This window comes from Oncorhynchus mykiss, chromosome 22, assembly GCF_013265735.2.
Source record: "Oncorhynchus mykiss isolate Arlee chromosome 22, USDA_OmykA_1.1, whole genome shotgun sequence".
Taxonomy (NCBI): domain Eukaryota; kingdom Metazoa; phylum Chordata; class Actinopteri; order Salmoniformes; family Salmonidae; genus Oncorhynchus; species Oncorhynchus mykiss.
Genome location: NC_048586.1, coordinates 36,105,193 through 36,119,475, shown reverse-complemented (window position 1 = coordinate 36,119,475; position 14,283 = coordinate 36,105,193). Strand labels below are relative to the sequence as shown.

At 44.4% G+C, this 14,283-nt stretch overlaps 1 protein-coding gene across 21 annotated transcripts in view; it reads left to right on the top strand.

The window, feature by feature from the left end:
* The window catches only part of LOC110502096 (CLIP-associating protein 1-B), a 122,083-nt gene extending 108,654 nt beyond the window's left edge, over positions 1–13,429 (top strand). For 10 of the 21 annotated variants that reach the window (XM_036959185.1, XM_036959182.1, XM_036959192.1 and 7 more), the window contains 12 exons: positions 540–644; positions 2,319–2,465; positions 2,608–2,714; positions 3,067–3,195; positions 3,615–3,753; positions 4,193–4,442; positions 4,732–4,791; positions 4,974–5,164; positions 5,525–5,653; positions 5,857–6,063; positions 9,220–9,336; positions 10,503–13,429. In XM_036959185.1, coding sequence (XP_036815080.1) covers positions 540–644; positions 2,319–2,465; positions 2,608–2,714; positions 3,067–3,195; positions 3,615–3,753; positions 4,193–4,442; positions 4,732–4,791; positions 4,974–5,164; positions 5,525–5,653; positions 5,857–6,063; positions 9,220–9,336; positions 10,503–10,589 — 1,668 coding nt within the window. In that variant the 3' untranslated portion in view covers positions 10,590–13,429. The remainder of the gene's footprint in view (positions 1–539; positions 645–2,318; positions 2,466–2,607; positions 2,715–3,066; positions 3,196–3,614; positions 3,754–4,192; positions 4,443–4,731; positions 4,792–4,973; positions 5,165–5,524; positions 5,654–5,856; positions 6,064–9,219; positions 9,337–10,502) is intronic. The other 11 variants (XM_036959195.1, XM_036959196.1, XM_036959198.1 and 8 more) reach the window with 3 other exon arrangements.
* The last annotated feature ends 854 nt before the right edge of the window (positions 13,430–14,283 follow it).

Sequence of the window (14,283 nt, the reverse complement as noted above, 5' to 3'; positions counted from 1 at the left end):
TTCAACAGTTTTTAAATGTTATCCATATTAAAATGTAGTTATGTAGCTATCGATACACAGGGATTTACGTAATTTGAATTACTACAAATTTTATGTTTGTATTTGTTTATGTTCTTAACTGTGTTGGCAATGAAGCCATGTTCCACCAGAAATGACCTGGTGATAAGACTCTGCTATCTCTCTGTTCTGTGGCAGGACATGTGTTCACTCTTGGGTTGTTTGTTTTTCCATCACTGCTAGTTCCAATTTAAGTCCTCAACTAGTTTTTAACACAGGACGTACCTTACACTGTAGGGTATTAAAAACAGCTAGCCTAAAAATAATCTTTAAAGGAATGGGAAATAAATATTATTTTCCTGCTTTTAATTGTTTTATAATAGAAACAAACTTTATATACCCCTTCTTGCATCCCACAGGAGGACCCTGTTAACAGCTATAACCTTGTCTATGTTTATAGTAGTGTACTACTATAAACATCTGCTTTCCTTTGCCAAAACTACAATACCCATAATTCTACCTCCCTGCCACTGTAACCCCAGACCCTTCATAACTGGGTGGTGGAGGAGCTATCAGGCAGGTCCAGTACTGCAGCCTTACTGTCCCAGCAGGCCGGGGAGGGGCAACTGGAAGAGAGGTGTAAGCAGGTAGTGCCTCATCAACCAATCACTGTCCACCGCCAAGCACGCACCGCCTGCCGAGCTGCACAGATGACTAGCTGCCTCAAAGAGTGTGAAATGATCTTAAGTGTGGCCTTGCCTTTTTTACCTCACCTTCACGCTCTAACCCTTTCTACTGCTCGCTTTAACCTACAGTAGCTATGCCTTGCGAATTTGATTCTGGATAAATGGGCAGGTTTGAAAGTAAAACTACTGTTGTTCGCCAACAGAACACTACTACAACACAACAAAGAATTTATGTCATTAGGTCTCAGGAGTATGTGAATGGATTGTTGCTTTGTTTGTTCAAAGTTCTACCGACCGATATCATCGCTGAATAACGATGTGAAAACCTGAATGCCATTTTCCCTTTTGTTCTGTGCCTAACACATTGTCTGTTTTGAACCACATTAACAGCCTCTACATATGCATGCTAACGTGGTCGTTTCTAGTAGAAAGAATGACTTTAATTATTTAAAATAGTTTTGTATTTATTAAGGTAATGTCTCAGTCCTTGTTATAAGCAATGTCTAACCTACTAGAACTAAGTACTTGTGAATTTAATATTTTGTTTTTAAAGCATGATGTCACTCACCACAAATGTATATTACAGCAGAAGTTGCAAAAACGTGTTTGATAATGTGATCAACTGTGATTTAGATTTTTGGACTGTTTCTCTGGACTGTTTTATTCAGTATATAACACTACAGACACAGCAGTTTCAAGGTATACATCTAAGTCTCTCCACTGGTATGGTTAGCTGACAAATTCCTTTTAGTTCCTAGAGGAGCAAAGAGCTTCCCTGTAAGAATACATAACCCACTATTATCTATGTCCCTGTTCCCCCTATCTGTCCCCCATGTAGCCCCTAACCCACTATTATCTATGTCCCTGTTCCCCCTATCTGTCCCCCATGTAGCCCCTAACCCACTATTATCTATGTCCCTGTTCCCCCTATCTGTCCCCCATGTGGCCCCTAACCCACTATCTATGTCCCTGTTCCCCCTATCTGTCCCCCATGTGGCCCCTAACCCACTATTATCTATGTCCCTGTTCCCCCTATCTGTCCCCCATGTAGCCCCTAACCCACTATTATCTATGTCCCTGTTCCCCCTATCTGTCCCCTTTGTAGCCCATAACCCACTATTATCTATGTCCCTGTTCCCCCTATCTGTCCCCCATGTGGCCCCTAACCCACTATTATCTATGTCCCTGTTCCCCCTATCTGTCCCCTATGTAGCCCCTAACCCACTATTATCTATGTCCCTGTTCCCCCTATCTGTCCCCCATGTGGCCCCTAACCCACTATTATCTATGTCCCTGTTCCCCCTATCTGTCCCCCATGTAGACCCTAACCCACTATTATCTATGTCCCTGTTCCCCCTATCTGTCCCCTTTGTAGCCCATAACCCACTATTATCTATGTCCCTGTTCCCCCTATCTGTCCCCCATGTGGCCCCTAACCCACAATTATCTATGTCCCTGTTCCCCCTATCTGTCCCCCATGTGGCCCCTAACCCACAATTATCTATGTCCCTGTTCCCCCTATCTGTCCCCCATGTGGCCCCTAACCCACAATTATCTATGTCCCTGTTCCCCCTATCTGTCCCCCAGATAGTCCATAACCCACAATTGACTACTGTATGTCCCTCTGCCCCCCAGGCAGCCCAGGTTGTGCTGATCTCTCTGTTTGAGCTGAACACTCCTGAGTTCACCATGCTGCTGGGAGCCTTGCCCAAGACCTTCCAGGACGGGGCCACCAAGCTGCTCCAGAACCACCTGAAGAACTCCAGCAACACCAGCAGCGTGGTAAATGAGTACAACCAGGGATAAAAGGGAGGGGGATCTGTTTACGCTAGCAGCCTTATCAATTTTGGTGAGGTGATTAGTAATATTTGATTTTTGGTGCATATTTACCATTTATAAACCTGTGTGTCTCTTTCTTTCTCAGAGTTCTCCCAGCAACACTATTGGGCGGACCCCAAGCCGGCACCCCCCAAGCCGGACCAGCCCTCTCACTTCCCCGACCAACTGCTCCCATGGGGGGCTATCTCCCAGGTACGTACCCACCTTCTCTGACCTCCATCCACAGGTGCCAGTGTCTGTTTGTCTCCTAATGCATGGCTAAACCACAGAGCGCTGCTTGACTGACTGAGGGCTTGTTCTCCTTCACCATGCATTCTAATACTCTACTCATATTAACGCATGCCGACCTCTAACCACAACTCAGACTATAGTTTATTTTTCTCTTCCCTCCTCTCTCTCTCTGCTGCACTCCTCCCTTCTTCTTTCTCTATTTTTCCTTCTTTCTTTCTCTCTCTCTCCTCTGTGTGTTGTTGCCCCCACCCTGTCCCGTTCTCTCCCCCGCCCGTTCGTCCGTCTTTTCCTCGTGGCCGTGCTGTGGCCACAGTCGGTTGTGGGGTGGGTGTTGGAGTGGCGATGGGCTACCTAAGCACCCCCCTCCCCCTCATCCTCCTCCACCTCACTCCACCCCCGCAGGCCCCGCCCTCAGGGTCCTCCGCAGAGCGTACTCTCCCAGGTAACACACCTAGGGGCGGCGCCTCAGTTCCCTAGGATGGGCCGGACAGGAAGTGACACGTCGTGCTTCTGTTGTCCTCCCAATATTTCCTCGACCAATAGGGATTGGGAACAATAGGGAACATTTTCCTTTTTTTTGTTGTCTCTTTTTGCACTATGGTGTCAATGTTTTTTGGGGATGTATCATTCCCTCCTAACTAATCCCTTACAAGTGACAAATTGGGTAGTTAGAACATCACACACCATCATCCATTTTCAGAGCTTTGCCCAGAATACATCTTTATCTATCTGTCTGAAGGTCATCTACTTAGCTTGCAGAAGCATTAACCTCTTGTACGGTGTCAGACTGAAACGGCAAGTGTGTCTGCTGTCCTGAGGGACACTTTATATAAATCCTCTCTTCCTGTTCTGTCTCCTTAGTATGTTGGAGTATGACACAGAGAACATGAACTCTGATGAGATCTACAGCTCCCTGCGAGGGGTCACAGAGGCCATCCAGAGCTTCAGCTACCGCAGCCAGGAGGACCTCAACGAGTTGAGAGGGAAGAGGGACGATGCTGTGAGTCCCAACCTCTTCATTGGAAGTGTCCTCTCTCCTCGCTCCTTATCAAAACGCATAGGAGGATACATCCAAAGTCCCACCCCTTTCACCTCCTCCTCTAATGAATTTTGAGTAAGAGGTGAAGAGAGAGGACATGAAGACAAACAAATTTGGAAAGAGCCCAGTGCCCATATCCACAAAGCATCTCAGAGTAGAAGTGCTGATCTAGGATCTGTCCATATAATCTTATTCCTTATGATCTAAAAGGCAAAACGGATCCTAGATCAGCACTCGTACTCTGAGATGCCGAAGGCATGGTTACCATGTGTTTGATGCCATTCCATTTACACCATTCCAAATATTATTATGAGCCGTCCTCCCTGAGCAGCCCCCACTGCCCTGGATGTCATAACCATTTCCACGTCTGAGACTAACTGTGTTCTCTCTCTCCCCCCAGGCGGGACGGGAAGGTGTGGCGCCCTCTCCAGGCTCTGATGCCCGTCTGGGGCTGGATGTGGTTGAGGGTGGGCGTACGGCCCTGGATAACAAGACCTCCCTTCTCAACACCCCATCCCCCCGCTCCTTCTCTGGGCCGCGAACCAGGGAGTTCGCCCCCTACGGATACGGAGACACCATCACCTCATCCTACGACAAGAGCGCCCTGAAGGAGGCCGTGTTTGATGACGACGTGGAGCAGTTTAGAGACTGTGAGTCACCTTTGACCTCTGCTTGAACCTTGATCCTGTGACTCCACCTCCATGTTGACCACCTCTGATCCATCCTGTGATGTCATGACATGATGGTGTGACGTCTTCAGGCTTAGGCAACACAAAGAAAGAACAGATTTGGTCCATCCTAGTGTTACATGCTGGCTGAAACCAAAGTGATGGAATGTTTAGACCAAAAACATTGGGATTAGGATGGCCCTTTATCTGCAGTGAAAAGTGAGTCTGATTGTCTTCCTCCCTCCTCTCCCACTTCTTCCCTCCTCTACAGGCCGTCGGCAGGACAGCAGTGGTGAAAACAAGATGGTGCTGTCTAAGGGCTTTGCTCCAGGTGGAGACACTACTCCATGACTGTCGTTTTTTGTTTTCTAAAGTTTTTCAATGCTGTTTCCATTGCCATCCATTTCCTTGTCACTTGCTTTTTTGTTGGTACATGGGGTTACTAGCTAGCTAGGGCTGAGTGTTATATGAACCGGACCACTCACCCAGTCTTCTCCTCTGTCCTCTCCCCAGGTTCCCAGGACCACTCGGACCTGGTTGCAGACCTGCTGAAGGAACTGTCAAATCACAATGAACGCGTGGAGGAGCGTAAAGGGGCGTTGGTGGAGCTCCTGAAGATCACCCGGGAGGACAGCCTGGCTGTGTGGGACGAACACTTCAAGACCATCCTCCTTCTGCTCCTGGAGACACTGGGGGATAAAGACGTAGGGATCCTTTACTTTTACTAGTTCTGACTTGACAGACAGACTGCAGCTAGTTGGAAGGTTTTACTTGCAATGATGGTGATTATTATTGTGACAAACACATTCATACATAATAATAAGACTGCATCCCCAACTACCTCACTGATTATTTGTTTAGCTGCAAATGTAAAACATTCTGAAGCTGAAAGATATGGCTTTTGGCGTGTGGGTGTGGGGTGCATGTCTGTGAGCAGGGGTGCATGTCTGTGAGCAGGGGTGCATGTCTGTGAGCAGGGGTGCATGTCTGTGAGCAGGGGTGCATGTCTGTGAGCAAGAATGCATGTATGGTTTGTAATGGTGGCTTGTTACCCTCCCATGCAGTACACTATCCGGGCCATGGCACTGAGGGTACTGAAGGAGATACTGCGGAACCAGCCGGCCCGCTTCAAGAACTACGCTGAACTCACCATCATGAAGACCCTGGAGGCACACAAAGACTCCCACAAGGAGGTGCAACTCCTTATATTTATACTCCCTGGTGTCCCCCAAGGCTCGGTACCAGTCCTGTTCTCTCTGTATACCAAGTCCATTCTTGCTTCTGTCATATCTTCCACATGGTCTCTCTTATCACTGTTACACCCAGAGCAGTTCTCTGTCATCAAACCCATGATATAAATCACCATATAAGCCTTCTCCCTCCACTTTCCCCGTAGGTGGTAAGAGCAGCGGAGGAGTCTGCCTCCACCCTGGCCGGCTCCATCCACCCAGAGCAGTGTATCAAGGTGCTGTGTCCCATCGTTCAGACGGCTGACTACCCCATCAACCTGGCTGCCATCAAGATGCAGACCAAGGTGATCGAACGCATCACCAAGGAGTCCCTCCACCAGCTGCTGCCTGACATCATACCAGGACTACTGCAGGTGAGAATCTGGTCCTGTTTTGCATTATGTGAGTGTTTGGTAAGAGTGTGGTGCTACGCTGGTTACGGCAACCCACTGGGCACAAACTAGTTAAATCAAAGTTGTTTCCACGTCATTTCATGTTTGTTTTTATATGTGATGAAGTTGAATCAAACATTGGATTTGCAAAAAAAATTATATTTTCTGTATTTCTTTCACACAACTTTTACCTAAATCCAATGACATGGTTACATTTTTTGTTGATTTCCATATGAATTCCCTTTAGTTAGCAACTCAATCAAATGTAAATCCAAACTAGATGTTGAGATGATGACGTCTGTGCCTAGTGGGAAGGTTGTGGGTTCAATTTCTGCATGGATTACATACTTATTCAAATGAAATGTATACTGTTTATAGACTATGATGATATTGTCTATATAAATGCAGCTGCCACATTATTATTAATGGCGATATGTTCAGTACACACCACTGCATAGGTTCAGTACACACCACTGCATAGGTTCAGTACACACCACTGCGTAGGTTCAGTACACACCACTGCGTAGGTTCAGTACACACCACTGCGTAGGTTCAGTACACAACACTGCGTAGGTTCAGTACACAACACTGCGTAGGTTCAGTATACAACACTGCATAGGTTCAGTACACACCACTGCGTAGGTTCAGTACACACCACTGCGTAGGTTCAGTACACACCACTGCGTAGGTTCAGTACACACCACTGCGTAGGTTCAGTACACAACACTGCGTAGGTTCAGTACACAACACTGCGTAGGTTCAGTACACAACACTGCGTAGGTTCAGTACACACCACTGCGTAGGTTCAGTACACAAGCCTGCGTAGGTTCAGTACACACCACTGCGTAGGTTCAGTACACAAGCCTGCGTAGGTTCAGTACACACGACTGCGTAGGTTCAGTACACAACACTGCATAGGTTCAGTACACACCACTGCGTAGGTTCAGTACACACCACTGCATAGGTTCAGTACACAACACTGCATAGGTTCAGTACACACGACTGCGTAGGTTCAGTACACAAGCCTGCGTAGGTTCAGTACACACCACTGCGTAGGTTCAGTACACACCACTGCGTAGGTTCAGTACACAACACTGCATAGGTTCAGTACACACCACTGCATAGGTTCAGTACACAACACTGCATAGGTTCAGTACACACCACTGCATAGGTTCAGTACACACCACTGCGTAGGTTCAGTACACAACACTGTGTAGGTTCAGTACACACCACTGCATAGGTTCAGTACACACCACTGCGTAGGTTCAGTACACACCACTGCGTAGGTTCAGTACACAACACTGCGTAGGTTCAGTACACATCACTGCATAGGTTCAGTACACACCACTGCATAGGTTCAGTACACAAGCCTGCGTAGGTTCAGTACACACGACTGCGTAGGTTCAGTACACACCACTGCATAGGTTCAGTACACACCACTGCATAGGTTCAGTACACACCACTGCATAGGTTCAGTACACACCACTGCATAGGTTCAGTACACACCACTGCATAGGTTCAGTACACACCACTGCATAGGTTCAGTACACACCACTGCGTAGGTTCAGTACACAACACTGTGTAGGTTCAGTACACACCACTGCATAGGTTCAGTACACACCACTGCATAGGTTCAGTACACAAGCCTGCGTAGGTTCAGTACACACGACTGCGTAGGTTCAGTACACACCACTGCATAGGTTCAGTACACACCACTGCATAGGTTCAGTACACACCACTGCGTAGGTTCAGTACACACCACTGTGTAGGTTCAGTACACACCACTGCATAGGTTCAGTACACACCACTGCATAGGTTCAGTACACAAGCCTGCGTAGGTTCAGTACACACGACTACGTAGGTTCAGTACACACCACTGCATAGGTTCAGTACACACCACTGCATAGGTTCAGTACACACCACTGCGTAGGTTCAGTACACAACACTGCATAGGTTCAGTACACACCACTGCATAGGTTCAGTACACACCACTGCATAGGTTCAGTACACACCACTGCATTATGTATCAGAAAGTAGCTGGCCCTCTTTGCTTTGCACTCTTTTTGTTTATAAAGCCCTCCTGCATTAACCTCCGCCGTACCTTACTTCAGTCCCGGTCTCAGGAGTGGCTAGTTAGGTAAATCTGCTTTTAGTTTTTTTTGCACCTTACATGTGGAATGCTCTATGAAGTTGGATGAGTTGGTGACTCTAGGACAATTCAAAAGGCTGATTCAGGACCTTATTACTGAAGAATGTGTTTGTTTTCTATGCTTGTGTTTTGCTTTTTCGTGTATTGCCGTTGTTTTTGTTTTATATATTGTTGATATGTGTATTGATGTGTATAGTGATGATATTGATGTGTATAGTGATGTGTATAGTTTATATTATTGATGTGTATATAGGTCTCATCTGTGAAAGAGACCTTGATCTCAGCATGACTACCTTTGTAAATAAAGGTTAAATAAAAAACATGTTAAATTGCATAAGTTGCTTTTGAAGAAAGTGTCTGCTTAGTGGCATGTATTATGTTATTATATAGAATGCGGGACTAGTGAAGGGGGCATTGCAGAGAGAAAATAGAAGCATCCCTTTTTGTATCAGCACCATATTGGTTCATGTTCTTACTTGGAAAGTGGGAACTGTTTGTTCCTGAAAATGTTTCTCTCTAGGTGTGGAGTTGTGAATGGAGTGGTGGACGGATAATGTCTCAATCATACTGCGACTGCACAGAAAACAAAGTGTTTCTCTGTTTTCTTAATGTAAATAGTGGTTTTAGCTCTGTAGATGACTTGGTTTAGAACTCCAGTGATGCAGGATTAGGGTAAGGGGTCATGGAAATCTAGTAGAAACATCCTTGGTAGTTTCTAGGTCTACACCGTATTTGTTCATGTTCATATTTTGACAGTGAGAACTGTTTGCCTTATTTGTACCTGGAAATGTTTGCCTGTACTCTGCCCCTGGGCACACACCTCTGCCACTCCTCCCACGTTCCCAATGACCTGTTGTTCTATGTGTGCTCGTTCACGAGTGTGTTCGCTGCTAGCTGATTCAGTGTGTGTGTGTGTGTGTGTGCTTGTTTCTCTGTGTGTTTCTCCTGCTGGCAGCCAGTCCAGTGATAGTCTGTATGTCTGTTCCCAGGGCTATGACAACACAGAGAGTAGTGTTCGCAAGGCCAGCGTGTTCTGTCTGGTGGCCATCTACTCCGTGATTGGAGAAGAGCTCAAACCACACCTGCAGCTACTCACGGGCAGCAAGGTACGCTACCCACCACTGGCATGTGCTCGTCTGCATCTCAAAGTCCTCACACACACACACACACGTCCCCCAAACACAACCCCCTTATCGGTTTTCCAGGTTTTTATTTCGCCTCTGGTTTCGACTGGTTTGGTCTGTGGTGTGTGGTTTGGATGTACAGTAAGGGTAATTGGAGTGCATAAGGGGGCACTGGAGTTCATCAGGGTCATACTCATTAGGACACACTGTAGCAAAACATTGTGCAACTGAAAACGAAAATCTGTGTTTCTTATTGGACAAGTTCAGGTAGTACTTCCTCGTTTCGGACCGTTTTCCTCCGTTTTGTGCCTTATGAACACTATCCAATGTGAATCCCCTTTTCCCCCGCTCCTATTCCTGGTTTCTGACAGGCAGGCCAGGCAGAAAGTGAGAGTAAGAGAGTGTGTGCTGGCTGGATTGAGCCTGTTGCACAATGACCTTGGCTGGGTTGAGAAAGCAGCAGGGTCACGGAGCATTGGCTCGTAGGTTCATCGCTACAGCGACCGTTTAATTAGTTAGCGTTTACACCTTATTAGAGACTCTGGACCCTCACTACATTCCAAGCAGTGCCATGCCCAAAGCCTAATCCTAGAGCCGCCGTAGTAAGCAGACTATAACACACATTTCCCTTAGCAAGCTCTACTCTAATCAGGCATGTCATTCCACTGGATGACGTAGCTAGCTCCGATTTTAAAAAATTCTCGCTAACATTAACTTACAAAATGATTACCCATTCATTAGTAGATGTCAACCTTGAAACAATGTTGTCCTCATTTCTGTGAGGAAATAGGCAATTGGCACAATGAGCTAAATGTTACTAAGGTCACTCTGCCTGTCACGCTACGCCAGCCGTTCTCCCGTCACCTCAGTACCGCCACAGCTTTCTGTCATCTGATTGGTCTAGACCAGGGTTGGGGTAAATTCCATTTTGAGCCCTGTGTCGCTGAGTTCTCAATACTGTAAGTCGCCCTGGTAAGAGCGTCTGCTAGAGTACTAAAATGTATTGTAGATGTTAATTCAGGAAGCAAACCCAACATCCTGATATTGACATTTCAGTTGACTTACTTTTACCAACCCTGGTCGGGACAACGGTGCCATTGTAACTTTTCTGTCATGATCACAACAATGCAAAACTGTTCTTCTTGCAGATGAAGCTGCTGAACTTGTACATCAAGAGGGCTCAGACAACCAACAGCAACAGCAGCAGTTCCTCGGATGTCTCTTCACACAGCTAGCTGTAGGAGCAGAGGGAGGGAAACACAGATCCGTCTGCCTGTACTGTGCATATGAATTAGGGGGAAAAGGTTGCTTCCCAAATGGCATCCTTTTCCCTATATAGTGCACTACTGTTGTGCTCTGGCCAGAAGTAGTGCACTATATAGGGAATAGGGTGCCATTTGGGACAGATTTATAGTCGTGCCTCTTCCAGACCTCTCCATTCCTGATCTTTTCTTCTCTCCTTCACCCCACTGGACTCCTCTGGTGACCCTATGACCTGCTCATCGCTCCAACCACCACTTCACTTACTTTGCTCTTTTTTCCCCCCATGGAACTTGTACCTTCATTTGTCTCGTCCCGTCGTTGTCCCCCCCCCCCAGCTGTTATGACGCATCACTAGCAATGTGTTGTAAGGTAAAGATCAGATATTCATTTTGTTGAGCATTCAGTGTGTAGGGGTGGAAACATAACCAAGGGTTATGATATGTGCCAATAAGAATGGTACTTATGGTCCAATACTAAATAATACCCTGATATTGATTCAGCAAAAACAAAACATCCCTTCAAATGCAATTGGATGAGTAAACACAGCCTGAAACGTCACAGTAGAATAGGCCCTTCACGTTTAACCAGGAAGTCCCATTGAGGTCGGAAGACCTGTCAAGGGGGACCACATGACAGTCGGTTTGTGATAAAGAATCATATGGCTGGCCCAGTGAGGATACAAAGCCCTTATAAACAGTTTAGGAACAAGGAAAACCAAATATGTCAGCGAATGAAGTAGAATTAGTAGATTGTTTTTCTTTATTAACTGAGGTATGACGTTATACAATCCTATAAAAAGTGAAAGAAGGAAACATTTTATTAAAAAAATGTTACGTATGTCAATCATTATAAAGACTAACTTAAGCCCAGGTAAGCTAACACTATGTTTTATTGTTAGTATCCATTAGTTTGGGAGAAATTATAATTAAACATTATCAGAGGCCAACTTCCAGCTAATAGCTTGGCTATATCATGAAAAGAAAATAGAAGTATTGTATTACATAAATGACCTTCATTTGACCTTCATTTTTTCAACCAGAAATTGGCAATCTAAAATTGAAGCTGTTCAAAATAAGGAGAGCGGTAAAGATGCAACAGTGTCTGAAGTTAGACAATCTGTCTTTCCAACTCACATTCAATTATCGTTGTGGTTAACTCCATTTCGATTGTCAAATAAAAACAAATATTAAGGGAAGAAAATACACCATTACATTTCTTTACATTCCCTGAATCAATCAAGTGAAATTGAATGGATCACTTCCAACTCATAGAATTAGAATGAGTGTTCACAACCTACTCAATGTCCATGTTGCTAATGATGTCACACTGAATGAGTGGGCCATTATAAGTCATGACAACATACAAACTTGTCAGTGAAAACACTAAACAAATCCAAAGTGTCACATTTATTTATTCCCAGCTATGTTGCCAGATTATGGCATTGATGCTGCTGTTTATAACGTATACCTGTCTGATGAGTAACAACCCTACACTTATTGATAATGCAAATATTACAGGCTCAGTTTTGGAAGGAGATCAGTGGATTCATTGAGACAGACTACTAGTCCTGGATTAAAAACTATTCTCAATGGAGAATATCTATTAAAAGTATGTTTTAGTCCTAGTCTTAATATGCGTCCAGGTAACCGTCCCAACTAGGTTTATGTTAATTTTCCACAGTAATGTTTGGATCACTTCTACTGTTGAAAAATAGGATAGATGTACATACAGAAGCTCTCAGCTCTTAAAAATGTGAATCCATTACTCCAGGAACTACAATAAACTGGCTTGCAAACCGATACAATAATATTCACCACGATGATGCAAATGTTAGTTGTTTATAATAATACAGTATTACACCCATCTTCTCATCACCTTCCTTTCACGCAACTACAGCTTTTGCAATAAAGAAAATACCATGATGAGCAAATTTAAGTATTTTGTACATAACTCTTGATCAATCACCACTTCGCAACTTTCGTGTAATGAAATAAAAAGGTTGGCTCTCTCACTTTTTTTGCACGCTAGCGAATTAGCTTGCATGTTTTTGGGCAGCACATCCACTTGGTGCTGCCTTTAATCGATGGGTCCTGTTTTCGCTGTTGAAGTGCACTTGTAACCGCATCAGTTTGGTCAGCCTTTACAACAACAGCCAGCCACCTGGCAGGAATACACTCACAGAGCTCTGTGAGTTGTCCAGAACTACGAAGACTCTGTCTGCCCTCGACAACTGTGTACACTGTACAGGACCTAACCGTCTCAAGATGCCAAGCAGACATATACAGTACTGGGTCTCCTTTAGTACAGTACTACATATTTGGGCATGTGGCTTTATAAAGGTACACTGTGTGTGCGTGCCTTGTTACCATAGTAAAGTGTGTGGCATCTATTTCCATCTGTTGAACAGTTTAAAAAAATGACACTAATTGTTTGCTTTGTTTGTTTTTAAATGGGGCCATCATCCTTTTGTAAGTATGTTCATTTTATTTGATTGTGTGTTAGGGAGAAGCCAATTGTTTTGTTAAAGACAGAAAGTACTGTATTGGCTGATCTGGCTGAAGATCTGGATCATTATCTGCTGGTGATGATGGTCCCTAAGAGAAGCTAATCCTAGCAATCTGTACCCTTTGCATGTTATTGTTTCTATTGTTTTGTCATTTAAGATTCATATCTGTATGTATGATAGTTTTATTTTAGTTGTAGTTTTTCATGACAACTTGTACAGAAGGGTTTCGTTAACATCCACCTGTGATAAATGATTTGCCTCAATGTACATTTGTTTGCTTTAGAAATAAACGAACATTCAAGTTGATTCACTTTGTTTATATATGTTTGTATTTGTATATTTAGGTGATTGAATTTAGCATTTGTATGCAGTTCGATTGCTCAGTCTCTCATTCATTTTTAAACAAATTTGAGTGCTGAGGTGTGCATTAGTTCTTCTGTCTAAACATTAACCCAACTGAGACTTTGATATGCTCTTTTGATACAAAAAGAGTTCCCTTGGCTGCCAAGGGAGATGACGCATAGGCTGCTACAGTAGGTTGAGCCAGGGACAAATAGCCCATTGAATAACCGTTTTAATATATATAATACCAGTCAAAAGTTTGGACACACCTACTCATTCAAGGATATTTCTTTCTTTTTTACTGTTTTCTACATTATAGAATAATAGCGAAGACCATTAAAACTATGAAATAACACAAATGGAATCATGTAGTAACCAAAAAAGTTGTTGAACAAAAATATATTTTATATTCGAGATTCTTCAACGTAGCCACCCTTTGCCTTGATGACAGCTTTGCACACTCTTGGCATTCTCTCAACTAGCTTCATGAGGTAGTCACAGGGAATGCATTTCAATTAACAGGTGTGCCTTGTTAAGAGTGAATTCTTTTTTTTAAATTCTTTCCTTATTGCGTTTGAGCCAGTCAATTGTGTTGTGACAAGGTAGGGGTGGTATACAGAAGATAGCAAGAAAAGGCCAAATAAGCAAAGAGAAACGACAGTCCATTACTTTAAGACCTGAAGGTCAGTCAATACGGAAAATGTCAAGAACCTTCTTCAAGTGCAGTCGCAAAAAACATCATGCACTATGATGAAACTGGCTCTCATGAGGACCACCACAGGAAAGGAAGACCCAGAGTTACCTCTGCTGCAAATGAT